The sequence below is a fragment of the Tricharina praecox genome (assembly GCF_024521635.1).
Source record: "Tricharina praecox strain CBS 144465 chromosome Unknown BZA05scaffold_3, whole genome shotgun sequence".
In the NCBI taxonomy this organism is placed as follows: domain Eukaryota; kingdom Fungi; phylum Ascomycota; class Pezizomycetes; order Pezizales; family Pyronemataceae; genus Tricharina; species Tricharina praecox.
This window is the reverse complement of record NW_026250405.1, coordinates 557595-570685: the sequence shown is the minus strand read 5'-3', so window position 1 is coordinate 570685 and position 13091 is coordinate 557595. Positions and strand designations below refer to the sequence as shown.

Genomic DNA, 13091 nt, shown 5'->3' with positions numbered 1-13091 from the left:
TGCAGCGTCGGTACCTACTCTAGAGTTCTCCGCTAAATCAACTGGATCTCAGGTGAGATGTACCGATCATGGGATGGAAGCATCGGTGGTACAGACGGTACAGACGGGCATTGCATGACGCGCAGCCCCCGACGTCTGGGATCGAGTCTGGTATTGATTAGATCGTGGTGGACTTGCGACCCACAGGAACAGCAATAGCAGCGTCCCCCGCCCCGCCCCCGCCCTTGCCGGATGATAGCGCAGAGTGTTATGGATACAAGAATAAGTCAAACCCCAGGAGCGATCGCATGCGCGGACGTCATATGGTATGCCTGTTCGAGTATCCTAGATCCGGATCGCCGAGGTGAGCGGCGAGCCGAATGTCCTGTTTTCCTCGAAATCTCTCAGCTCGACGTCTCGGCGCTCGCTCGCTCCTCCGTAGAATTTGGAACCCGCATCCGATATAACACGCAACGAACGTCTGTGGCGCTAGTTCTAGCACGGCTCGCAACCTTGGCTCTGGTTGCAGCCGGCGCCGTGGGTTTACATATCAGAAACGAACGGTGGCAATGGAGCTGAACTGAGGTTTGCCGTGATATCATCGAGCCTCATCGTACCGATTCCAGAGGGTGTCTGAAGCCGCGCTGGCCAATCCTACAGGCGGCGCATAACACGATCTCCGGCTTCAGTTCTATATCCAATTCGGAAACATGTCTAACGATCAATATCGGGTCTCCGCCACCGAGGCTGAAGAGATAGGTAGCCTTGTCGGTGTCGAACCTCATCTCTCTGCCTGCCCATTACCAGCTCCCTTCTCACCCGAAACCTCCTCCTCCTCCTCCCTTCACCTCTGATCCAAAGATCCAAAGTGCATATACTCTACTCGGGACGAGCCGCCTCGCAGCGGCTTCACCATTGGCTGCGCGGTGCTGGATCACCGACTGCAGAGGAAGTTGCACTTTCGTAAAATCCAACCGTGGTTCCACTCGGCAATCGCGGCGACAGGGACGTGAGATTGAGATGGTCCTATACCGGACGCCGCACACCTATATCGCAGCTATAGATACTCGGGTCTCGGCCGACGCGGGCGGTGGCAAACGGAACATCCAGGATTGGTCAGTCGAGCTGCCGCCGAATCCTTGCATCGGATGTGAGGCGGTTGTCGGCTGCGAAAAAGACATTCACTTTAGATCCTGGCTGGGGGGATGCCGAGATAAGCGCGGCATGCTACATAGCCGGAGGACCACCGCGTATCCAACGAGCGAGCACTCGTTCACCGAGCGGGCGGGCGGCGGAGGAGGACCCGATCGCGGAACCGTCTCGCGTGTCCGTTACGACGATCATAATAATTGTTCTCGAGAACTAGTAATTGTGGCTGTGTCGCCCTGACGGTGAGGGGGGCCGATTGAATCTGGATTCAACCTACGGTTTACGACTCCGAGTGCGAGTCTGTGAAGGACTGTAGCCGAATTTCTGTAATAACTAATCCGGCGCTGAGGGAGATCATGTTGGGGGTGATGAAAGAGAAAAGTAACGGCGTTTCCAAGGGAGTGGGAGACACGCTGTCGATATGGTAACTATCTATTGTTCCCAACTTCCTCCATGGCGAATAGGTAGGCGTTCTGGCTGCGTTAGTTGGTAGAAATTTCGAACACCATTCAAGGCACCGGAGACTCATCCGCAGCCCGCTTATCAAAGATCGCAAGCAAATCAGATAAGTAATTATAGCAGCTACATAATTACGGTATTCGAGAAACTATTGAGGCCGATGGCTCGTCGGGTCATGTCTGCCAGGGCTGTAAATGAACGGAAAATGCACACTCCCGTCGCTCCCATCCCCTCCCGTCACACCCCATCATTCAACCTTATCCGCGGCGACGGCCTTCTCCTCATCCGGCGGGCCTGCGCCCACATCCATATTCACATTCACGGCCACGGCCTGGGTACCCTCATCTCTCAACTCCAACTCTGCCATCTCGACCTCGCGCACATCCAGCTTCTTCATGGTCTTGGCCACCTTGACGGGACTGACCTTGTCCACGTACGCGCGCGCAAAGACAATGTCGATCTCTTCCAGCGAACGCCCCGCTGTCTCGGGGTAGAAGAAGTAGATCACCGGGATGAACCCTAGGTTGAAGATCGCGAACACAAGGTACGTCTTCCACCCGATCGCTGCGATCATCGTCGGCGTGATCTGCACGATTAAGAAGTTCTGCGGGTATCGTAAGCGCGCCTGTCTCGTAGGGTGCGCGGGGGGAGGGGGGAGTGGGGAGTGGGGAGTAGACGCACAAAGATCCAGTTAGTACTCGTGCTCAGGGCATTCGCCCTAGTCCTCGTCTTGAGCGGGCTCAATTCCGCCGGATACAGCCAGGGCAGCTCTAGCCAGGTGGCGCCAAAGAAGATGATGAACAGGAACAGTCCGGCGGCGGCTCCCTTCGAGCTCTCGATCGTGTCGGGGATCAAACAGCCCATGGTGATCAGCATTGCGACCGCCTGGCCCGCGCTGCCGATCAGGAACAGGTTGCGCCGGCCCGCACGCTCGATAAACACGAACGAGAACAGCGTTGATATCGCGTAGACCGTCGCGTTGACCCCGCCGAGAACGAGAGACAGCGTCCGCGAGAGCTTGAGGGAGTTCTCGAAGAGGACGGGACAGTAGTAGATCACGGCGTTGCAGCCTGCTGCCACGTTACTATCTGCGTGGATTTAAAGTAAGCGGGAGGGAACATACCTCCGAGCTGCTGAAACATCTGACTGCTCGCACCGATAAGCATGCGCCGCAGATGCTGTCCTTTTCCGCGGGAAAACACATCCTTGAACCCACTAGACGCCTCAACACCTGCGACGGCAACGATGGAATCCATGATGACCCTTTTCTCCGTCTGCGTCTCATCATTATCCTCAGTAGTAGCATTCAGGGCAGCCAGGACCCTCTGGGCCTCCGCCTGATGACCATGATTCAGCAGCCACCTCGGCGACTCCGGAAGAGCCAGAACTCCGCCGATGAGGAGGACGGCAAACACGATCTGGAAGCCGATGGGGAAGCGCCACTGCGACGAGTTGTCGACGTACGAGAAGCCAAAGTCGAGCCAGTACGCGATCACAGTGCCGACGGCGATCATCGCCGCTTCGATGCAGATTAGCAGCCCGCGGTTGTGTGACTTGGACGTCTCCGCTTGCCAAATCGGGATCGAAGACGTGTTTGCGCCGTTGCCAACACCCTTGGTTGCCGCATCAGCATCAGCATCACAAATTATCACCCGATCCGCAGGGCCAGCAGCGGAAACTCACCGTAATGATCCTCCCGACGATAAACTGACCCAACTCCCAAGATCCGCGGAACGCGGTGATCTGTACGATAGTGCCCAAGATCATGACCACCGCGCCGAACAGGATACTCTTCCTTCTGCCCACGCGTTCGCCATACATCAGGGCGGCGATGGCGCCCGCGAAGCAGCCCAGCTCGTACACGGACGTCACGGTACCCTGGATGGTGCTGTGGTACTCGTCGCTGCCCTTGGTGGCCGGAAACTCCTCGTTAAACTTTTCGCCGGTGATCTGGGGTGCGTCAGTCGGCTACTGCTGCGTGCTGTTGGGAGGATCATGGATTCATGGCTGCGCTGGGCTGGACAGTAGTGGATAAGATAAGCATGACTTCCTTGTCTCTTGAGCGAGCAAAAGTCCCATAGTTAGAGGTGGGGGATCCATACAATACCGCTCATCACGCCTTGGTCGTATCCAAACAGCTGTCAATCAATGGTTAAGTCAGCCCAGTGGCCCATATTTATCGAGCAGTGAAGCCAGCACGCACCAAGAAACCGATGGTAGCAGTAGAAGTGATCGCAGCTCGGAGCTTCGCCCCGGACAAGCCGGCGTAAGTTGGTATCATAGCCATCTTTTTTGTTGTTTATTAAATTAGCCTTGGAAACAAAGTCAATTCAGATTCCCCGCATGGAGGAGAAAAATAGAATAGTCGTCGGTAAGCAAAAGATAGGTAGCCGTAGACGGAATAGTGAAAGACTGGGAGAGTTTTCTTCAAGCTCTGGGGGAGAAAACGAGGGTGTTTATAAGTAAGGAGCATGGCAGTTAAGCTCTAGGTTGTTTTGTTGCCCCGACAGCTTTCGTGAAGATTTGAGAGGGGGGATGGGGGAGATTTTTATCCGAGATCACTTGGACGGCTGCAGTGCTCGACTACCCGTGCTCTGGCGGATGGGCGGGCTCGGGCTCCTCCAGAAAAATGCAGAGAATCGCGGCCAATTCACCGTCGCACACATCGGTCATACGCAAGCAAGAAGTTGATCACGTCGCATGACCGGATCACATAGGATCAGCACGGGTATCGATTTTAATTCTCTCCAGACACCATCGATCACCCATTGGCCCTTCCAGCATGACGCAAGCTGTCTCGTCGCCGGTCGGTGGCATTGACCTGCGGGTATCGTCGGGCAGCTCGCGCCATTCCACCCAAGTGCTCCGCCTAGATCTTTGGCAACTGAGCGGCCGGCTTCGTGCTTGCAAAGCCCCGCAAGACCTGGTCGATCACCTGCATAGCGTTGCACAGTGCGCCATCGTCCCCCTTCCTGCCAACGGCCTGCACTGCCATCGGCGCTCCAAGGAATGAATCCCGAAATTCCGGATTCCCTATGTGCAAGGTCGATTGTTAGACACGCTCGACTGCCTACGGTGGTGTGGGGAACTTACAGAGCGCCCGGTTGGCATCGTCGAATCGCCCAAGCGATGGTGCTGCTATCTCCTCGCCGAGGTCTTTCTTGGTCACGGTGCGTACCGGAATCGCCTACGAGATGAAATGTTAGAAGAGGCGGAACCCAGAGAGGGGGTCATATGAAGTGGCTTACACCGGCAGGATAATCCACCAGATTCCAAACGATGGCATAATCGGGGCCAGCCCAGCCATCCTGTTTCGGCGTAGGGTGTCCACTGACCGGACACAGGACGACATCAAGCGGTAGCTTTCCTTCACCACGCTCCCAAAGCGTCTTTTGAAACACGATCTCGTGCTGCTCTTTCGCGTGGATAAGCTTGTAACTGTCGTCCAGAGCATCGGGCTTGTGGCCCTTGCGCTTCAGCCCCAGTTGGACGAGCCACGGGGTTGGACTTTCGCCGGTCGACTCCATGAGATTGAAGAAATTGTTGGTGGGGTTGAGAGTTATTAAGCCGAGCGTAGTCCAATAAGCGGCAGGGAACTCGGGGAGATCGATGACCTCCACATTATGTCCCGCGGCGGTGAGAGCCCGATCGACTTCACCCAACATCGTCACAACCGGGGGAAGAGGAACCACTACACCGTCGCTCTTGAGGAGACCAATGTTCAACCGCTTCTTCGGCGGAGTTTTGAAAGTGTACGGCAAGACCTGCGGATCGTGTCTCCACGGCTCCAAGCTCTCCAAAACCTCAAAGAACCACTTGCAATCACCCATGGTCCGCGCCAACGGCCCAGCGACAGTCGTGATTCCGCCATAGAAGTAGCCGGGGATCTCGATGGTCTCCGAGCCCTGGCGCGGCACTCTTCGAGAAGTCGGCTTAACGCCATAGAGCCCGCAGCAGGCCGCGGGCACACGGATGCTCCCGCCCATGTCAGTGCCCATGCCGAGAACGGAGCCGCGCATCGCAAGAAGAGCTCCCTCTCCTCCTGTGGAGCCACCCACATTCAGCGTGGTGTTGAGAGGGTTGAGGGTCCGGCCCCAGAGATAACTGTGAGTGTCAAATGCTAGCTGGCCCTGTGGTGTGGTCGTCTTGACGTAGAGAATCGCACCCGCCGAGAGAAATAGCGATGCGAGAACAGAGTGTTCGGTGGCGAGCGTGTCAGCTCGGGCGGAGATTCCGACGGACGATGCATAGCCCGAGACGGAAATGCAGTCTTTTAGGGAGATGGGGAGCTGCATAGGGCGTTTTAGCAACAACCCCTCCTAAGTCCACAATGGCCATATCATGATTCGGAAGAATTGTGAAAGTGCTAACCCCGTGAAGCGGGCCGAGTGGCTTTCCATGCTCGGCCATGTAGCGGTCCAGAAACTGGCCTCTCTCAATCGCTTCATCAAAGAAGATTTCCGTAAGGCAATTTGTCTGCACTTGATAAGCTTCAAACGACAATGGGGTTCTGAGGCAGGCAAGCTCACCAATTGCTGCGCAATCGCCGCTCTCTTTGCACATGCCACTCAAGTCAGCTACCTATGCGGGACGAACCGCCAGAGCGGAACAGACCTTGCAGAACGCAATTACAACCGCCTCCGCTTTCAGAGTCCCCTTCGCAACAGCCTCGACAATCCCTTTCGCCTCGTAGTCCTCGGTGATGTTCAGTTCCTCGGCAGTAAGGATTCCGCACTCCCGCGGCACGCCCGTGACATTGATTCGCGCGGGGTCAATGCTGGCGAGTCGCCATTCCTTCGGAATCTTCGAGTCGCGTACTTGACGTTTGCGGGCAGAGATCTCTTCCCACTTAGCAGGCATAGCGAGTTGCTGGCTGGTTGATTGAGTGTCTGAATCGTTGGTGTGCCTGAATGAGTTGCTTCTGCGGTTCCTGTGGCTTCATATGTGCAGATTAAATACCCGAGTGGTTGCGCGCCGACTAGACCAGATACAGAGAGATATGACTATGTGCGGGGTACCTAGATACGAGATCCATATGAAGCTCACCAACGGAAGATCGTTTGCCCCATTCCGTAGTTGGAGATGCTTTGATGCTTTCACAGCCACAATTCTGAGGTTCCAGGGGGACGATCACTAAACACCACCTTGAAGGAGCACCTACTGCATCTTATTCCAACTTCCAGATCATTTGGGGTACGGTGTAACTACTCTCCGATACCAGCCTCCATTGACTCATGGGGGAGGGGCGGTGGTGTTCAATGTGCCGGGACATCCAGAAGCTCGATTTCACTAAGCCGAACAGAGTTACAACGCGGCCTCGCTATTCACGCTAGCTCCCCCTCCACAACCCCCACGACGCGTCCCACTCACCACCGACTTCCGCGGCCCGCCTACATTCATGACGCCCCTCGCATCCACGATAACCTCCGCGGAGTTCACTCAACTTCTTACCCGCTACGCCAATGCCGTGATCGCCGCCACCCGCCCAAATGCCAAACCCGAGCCGGTAGCAACCCTCGACTCCTGGCGGCGTACGGAGCTCCCCGCCACGATCGCGTCGCGGTCCCCTCCACACATGACGAAAGCGGAGCTATACCGGCTTGTCGACTGCAAACTGTAATCCCCATCCGCTCCGTCCGGCTCGCGCTCCGGCCCTCAGGCAGGCAGCTAACGGCCTCCAGCAAACGCGGCAAAAACCGGCCGATACTGCGACTGATCGAAGGGAACGCAGAAGATTTCGTGGTATCCACGACGACCGCAGCGTTCGCCGGCGACATCCGCACGTCGTTCGCGACGCTGCTCGCGCTCCGGGGGGTAGGCCCCGCTACAGCTTCGTATCTCCTCGCTGCGCACAGGTTCCCGCACGTACCAGTGTTCAGCGATGAGGCGTTCCGCTGGGTCGTTCATGACGCCGACTGGATGGCAAAGATCAGGTACGATGCGAACGAGTATTGGGATTTCTACGAGAAGGTGCAAAAGATTGCCGCACGGCTGGAGGTGGACGAGGAGGATGTCGAGCGTGTCGGATTTGTGCTGGGTCGCGAGGCGCTGGAGAATGGCAACGGTAAAACTACGTCATCGTCTGCGGTAGCAGCGCCGGTGGCGGATGGTGCTCCTACGGCGGCGGGCAAGAAGCGGAAATCTGCGGCAGAGACGCGGGAGCACGAGGATGAATTCGCTGCAAACAAAGTTAAGGCGGGAGGGAATACAAAGAGGCAACGGTCGAAAAAAACAGCGACCACCACGGACCTCCAGCCCGAAGTATCTGCAGCCAGCACTACTCGCTCATCATCGTCACGCGTTCTCCGGTCCCGAAAGACGGCTGGAAACGGTGCATGACGGGGGATACTGTTGTTTGGCAGTCAGGTTTCCATTACATACCGCACATTTCTCCCTTTCTCCCGCAGGGTATTCTTGCTTCTTCTGCTTCATCTCATTGTTCCCTCGGTTTCGACCATGCCAGCTAAAGTCTTTTGCGCGTTGCGCACTCTATCTGCCGGGCCCGAAGAAGCATACATATGGTTGGGGACGCGTAAAATAGGAATGAAAAATGCTCGCCCCCCGCCTGGCTTTATTCAACGACGATACAGATAAAACATAAAAAGAGTCTATAGAGTGACGGACCAGACCTTAAAGCATCTTGCAACAGAGCCATTAGGAGTCTTGGTTAATTAGGTAGCTTGTGGGCCTTGAAGTCAGGCAGTTTTGTATGGAGAACCCCAAGAATGCCACTCAATAGGGAAATATGAACGCCACGTTAAGCTATCGGCGTTAGGTTTATCTCCTAAAACAGCATCACGAGTGACCAGCAATGAAAATTATTCGAAGACTTGGCACCCAATATCCCCTGTTCGCCCCATTGAGCTTGCGCAGGCGCCATTCGACTGGGAACACCAAATGCCGAGGATCATACACACGGCCCAAACATCTTCAAAATTACCAAAGTTTTCTTGCCCTAGATTTAATCAAAAACCGCCTGCGAGGCCTATCTTCGGGGGTTAATCCTCGGCGTAAACACCATTAATCACTCGTGGTTTGTCAGGCTAGCTGAATAGCCGTTGCACTGCCCACCGCAACTAGTCTCCAATCGTATCGTACATACATCATACATACCGGTATCATACATAATGTAGTGTACCATGCAGAAACACAGCATGGCCAGACCAACCGACCAACCAACCGACCGATGGATTGATTGGCGGGCCTCCAATACACCCACGAGCTATTTATCTGCTGGCATGCGCAGCGCTGCACACGTGAGCCACTCCGGCACCGTCCATCGCCATCCATCCCCATCCATCTCGAGCCAACCAGAATGTCGGCCCGAAGACACAGACAAAGACACAGACAGACACAGACAGACACAGGCACAGACACAGAAAGACACAGAAAATTTCCAACACAACAGGCAACCGCCCATGGCATGATATGGCAGCCGGGCCTCGCAGTCGAATTGAGGCGGACACTCAGCACTCACTCACTCACTCACTCACTCACTCACTCACTCCCCGGTTTCTCAATCCCAATCCTCGGAACCCATTGCCGATCAGGAATTGAGCTAGGTTGCTGTCATACGGATTCGCGGGAACAGATCACTAATCTAATCGCGAACGTCCAGTATCCAGTGTCCAGTGGCCACCGCAACTGCGGCGAATCTGCGACCAATGACATAAACACTCGATGCAGACGGCGAAAAAGTCCTTTGCGTCAGCGTGTCTCGTGAGTTCCCCCCCTCCCCCGCTCATCACGTCGTGTCCATATCACTTGCAGATGTTACTCTGATAATCTATCTACTGTACTCTCGCAGAATGGTGACATCAAGCAGCAGGAATTGGGGGGTAGGGGATGGGCGGGCGGGTGGGGGGGGGTGCGTGATAGCGTAGGTGTGCTATGGTTCGAATAAAAACGCAGAGCACTGTCGAACCTGCCCTGGAGCACGCGACACCGTTAGTTAGTTCATCCAGCATCCAGCCTCCAGCATCCAGCGACAAACCGCGCAGCAGTGAGGCGACCAACGATAGGCAGCCAATTCATCCACACTCCGGAAAGAGTATGTAGATATGCAGTTATCCATGATATTGGCGATTCTTCTTCAAGCATCAGACCCCAACCCCACAGGTGATTATGTACCGGGTTCGCCGCCGCCACGGGCGCTAAACGAATAAACGAATGCTCACGTTTAACATCAATGGACGATCGTTGCTGGATTCAGTTGGATTCGGTTGGACGCGAGCGTTGATCTGTGTGTCGAGACAATGGCCGATCGTTGCTGAATACGGTGGTTGTGAACGATGATCTGTGTGTCGAGACGACGACGACCGTCGACGGCCGTAAGCGTGCGGTGCAGCGCCGAGGTAGATATCCAGCAGCCCGACCGTTTGCAGTGAGGACACGATCGAAGACCAGGTGATGGCGGGCCCTCATCCTCCTCCGGCAGTTTGTACGTGCAGAGGAGGATGAGGATGAGGACCAGGAGGAGAAGACAGGCAGGTGGGAATGATCTCGGACCATAGCCATGCACTCGACTGCACCGCACTGCACCGTACTGCAAGATGCAGCCCTTCCGACTAACTAACCGCCTATAATTAGGAGTCATTCAGTGCATGTCGGTTCAAGGTTGCGCTGGGTCTCTGGGAACGGGGCCACTTGCCCATCGTTCTCTCTGCAGGAGTGTAGATATCGTGTGAATTGAGGTATATCCATGTGATCTGCGGGCGGCTGGAGAGCCTCGATCAATTGATGAACGCGTAAAATGCAGCCATGCACATACATACGAGACTGCCTATCTGCCTCACAATCCCACCCCACAGCAAGATGTGAATCCAAGCGAGCACGCGAGCAGACAAGCAGCTTGGCTGGCCCTCTTGTCCCGATCCGTGCACGGCCCGTTTCTCTCTCCCTCCGTTCTCTCCTGAGTCCGGTCAGTTTCGCTGACCTGAGGGCGACAGGAAGGGAATGGCTTCGAATCGATCCCACGTTATACCCTGAGGAGAGCAAATGCTTAGTTTACGTGGCCGGCAGATTCCCCCTCCCCCAAATGCGTTGGTCAGGCAGCCAGCACCTTTAAACAGACCCTCGTTCCCTCCCCCACAATTCAAAACATCCCCCATTACCTGCTACCACCACCGCCACTACCATCACCACCACCCATCCTAGACTTCGTTTCAGATCTACTACAGCTTTACAATTCTTTGGCCCTTGCATACGTGTCTGCGTCCCCTTCCACTACTACAGCGACATCATCGAATCGGCCTCATCACCATCCGCAATTCCCTTCCCCCGGCACTACCAGCGGAGCCATAACGATAGGCTCCAACAACGACAACCTACGGCCAGCGCCAATCGGCACACACAGCTACGTCAACCAAAAGTTGACAAGTATCGTTTGCCTGCACGGCCAGAGGTGAGGGTCCAACCAGATGCTGGCGATAGTGAAGAAGGGATTCAGGGCTGACCGCTAATTAATGGCCACAGCATCTAGTGTCGCGTGCCCACTTGCCTATTTATCTCTCTCGATCTCTCCACCCACACTCAGCCCAGCGGAAAGTCGGCATATTAAATAATCAACCGTCTGCCCCCCGTCACGTCAACCATCACCCACAAAAACATCTCCCGCTCTTAACGGTCTTAAATCCTCCTAAATCACCACCACCAACATAACTATAACCACAACCGCTGCTGCTGCCATTGTCACTATCACTCTTCCTCATTACAGAATCCCGTTCATCAAGAACAGCGCAGACGAAGCAGCAGCTACTTAGCAACCTTCGCCCTTGTCTCACACGACCACAATCCTTTGACGTGGTTACTTGTTCCGAAAGCTAGTCTAGTTCAACAGCACTACGGAAAAAACAGCGAGCCAGCCAGATCGAAGCTAAACAACAGCCTCCGCCCAACAAACTAACTTTACCATCCTTCCAAAGTTCTGTCCTCTTCCACAATGCTGAACGCCGCGGCATCCTTCTCCTCTTCTGCTACCAACATGCTAGGCTTCAACATCATCGCCACCACCACAAGAATGCCTCGCTCGGTACCACAGCTCCTGCTCTTTCTCGGATCGATCGGCGTCTTCACAACCGTCTGGGCCTCGCTTCGGCAAACACTCCAGAGCGCACGCGACGATGAGCTCGAGCGGACACAGAGCGAGGCCGAGTTCCGAGAGAAGTACGACTCGTGGGTCCGTGCCCACCGCGCTCGGTATGGCGGATACTAGGTGGGCAGCGACGGCGGCGGCGGAGGTGGTGTACCTATCGGCAGGGGAGAACCACAAGGACGTGTGGGGTTGGGGGAAGAGGGAGTAAGAGGGGGGACAACGAATCGAGGGATGATTGGTATGTTGCACTCCCCCCCAAATCCCCCCATTACACGTCCTAACCTCCATTGTAGGTTTCTCTTCCTTCGAAATGTTTCACGCGTACGTGTCTGCTTGGTGCTACTACTATTGCTATTGCTACTACTACTACTATGCGAGCGATAGCGCGTTGTTGGTGGGATCGAAGACCGCCTTTCTTGCTGGCGATATGGTTTCTTAGGATTTGGGAGTTGGGTGGTGTTTGTGTATGCGGCACATTGCGGCCGTTGGCTTGTCATTGTTTTCTTCTTCTTCTTTTTTTTCTTCCTCTTGGGATGTGGCCTTCCTTATTCCTTATCGGCACTGTATGGAAATCATCCCAGACTCTATCATGGTCTGGTCAATTGATGACCGAGATTTACATGATACGAGTTCGTTTGCTCGTGTGTCTGTTTGCTCGTGTGTGTGTGCCGGTCGGTCGGTTTGCTCGTGTGCTTTCGGGGCGTCAAGTGCTCAACAACCTACCTAGGTAGACGAGATACCTAGCTCCGGCTCCTGGTCTGCCCACTGCGCGACGTCGACCCCAAGCTGCAATCCCGACCCCAAACATCCCTGAGCAGAGCTACTCTACTCTACCTATGATCATGGTCATGTGTGTGACACATCCTCTAGGATCTACAGACAGGGGAAACGAGACAGCAAACAAAAAAGAAGAACTTCATGGAAGTCTAGAAGTCTAGAAGTCTAGAGGGACGATCCCCGAATGTTCCGTTCGGAGTGTGCGCCACGTGCCACTTGCGTTTTGGTTAGTTAGTTAGGCCCGGGCGACGAAGAACCGTAGAGTACCGTGTGTACATACCGTACCGCACTGTACCGTCCCTCACTCCGTCTCGGCGCGGGTGGCTTTGGCCTCGCTTTGACATCACGGGGAGTGGAGTGGAGTGGAGTGGGGTGCGGAGTGTGGGGCTGCGGTATGGCACAACTCCAGAGTCCAGGGCCGAAGACGGTTGACTGCCAAGGTGTGGATTACGGAGGTGCGACTTTCAAGGGTTCGATCGAGCCGTCTCCGGTCCTCCGGATGCACAGTTGGCTAGCTGGGTGTGTAGATGCTCTAGCTGTGTAGATACTAGTTGGTAGAGTACTAGGATGCATGTAGAGTACATAGCGGGTGGGCGAGTGACGCGGCGAGACGTCCCGTCCCGACTCCCGCCCC

The 13091-nt window shown here is 55.3% G+C and overlaps 4 protein-coding genes across 4 annotated transcripts; 2 read left to right on the top strand and 2 right to left on the bottom strand.

Annotated features, from left to right (window-relative positions):
• Positions 1–1685: 1685 nt before the first annotated feature.
• BZA05DRAFT_162244 (putative hexose carrier protein) lies at positions 1686–3998 on the bottom strand. Its single transcript, XM_051479097.1, has 6 exons — positions 3791–3998; positions 3690–3725; positions 3271–3537; positions 2711–3200; positions 2269–2657; positions 1686–2191 (listed from the first exon to the last, which is right to left on the bottom strand). Exons 1-6 carry the CDS (start codon positions 3872–3874, stop codon positions 1835–1837), a joined length of 1623 nt encoding a protein of 540 aa, XP_051342907.1. The 5' UTR covers positions 3875–3998; the 3' UTR covers positions 1686–1834.
• Positions 3999–4456: 458 nt separating this feature from the next.
• Positions 4457–6447, bottom strand: BZA05DRAFT_332152 (amidase signature domain-containing protein; the record flags this gene model as incomplete). The annotated part of the gene is made up of 6 exons (XM_051480631.1): positions 4457–4620; positions 4681–4774; positions 4836–5876; positions 5959–6063; positions 6117–6140; positions 6202–6447. 6 exons carry the CDS (start codon positions 6445–6447, stop codon positions 4457–4459), a joined length of 1674 nt encoding a protein of 557 aa, XP_051342906.1.
• A 280-nt stretch (positions 6448–6727) lies between these two features.
• On the top strand, positions 6728–8162 carry BZA05DRAFT_162247 (uncharacterized protein). The gene is made up of 2 exons (XM_051479098.1): positions 6728–7203; positions 7269–8162. The coding sequence occupies exons 1-2, from the start codon at positions 6986–6988 to the stop codon at positions 7924–7926; spliced, it is 876 nt and encodes a 291-aa protein (XP_051342905.1). The 5' UTR covers positions 6728–6985; the 3' UTR covers positions 7927–8162.
• Positions 8163–11527: 3365 nt separating this feature from the next.
• BZA05DRAFT_415650 (uncharacterized protein) lies at positions 11528–12119 on the top strand (the record flags this gene model as incomplete). The annotated part of the gene is made up of 4 exons (XM_051485327.1): positions 11528–11764; positions 11801–11918; positions 11974–12001; positions 12065–12119. 4 exons carry the CDS (start codon positions 11528–11530, stop codon positions 12117–12119), a joined length of 438 nt encoding a protein of 145 aa, XP_051342904.1.
• Positions 12120–13091: the final 972 nt, after the last annotated feature.

Bases quoted from the DNA above. Each gene is read 5' to 3' on its own strand.
- BZA05DRAFT_162244 (XM_051479097.1), bottom strand. From the start codon at position 3,874: ATGGCTATGATACCAACTTACGCCGGCTTGTCCGGGGCGAAGCTCCGA. The intron at 2,658-2,710 runs GTATGTTCCCTC...ACGTGGCAGCAG, and splicing joins GATGTTTCAGCAGCTCGGAG to GCTGCAACGCCGTGATCTAC. The intron at 2,192-2,268 runs GTGCGTCTACTC...CGATACCCGCAG, and splicing joins CGAGTACTAACTGGATCTTT to AACTTCTTAATCGTGCAGAT.
- BZA05DRAFT_162247 (XM_051479098.1), top strand. From the start codon at position 6,986: ATGACGCCCCTCGCATCCACGATAACCTCCGCGGAGTTCACTCAACTT. The intron at 7,204-7,268 runs GTAATCCCCATC...AACGGCCTCCAG, and splicing joins CGGCTTGTCGACTGCAAACT to CAAACGCGGCAAAAACCGGC.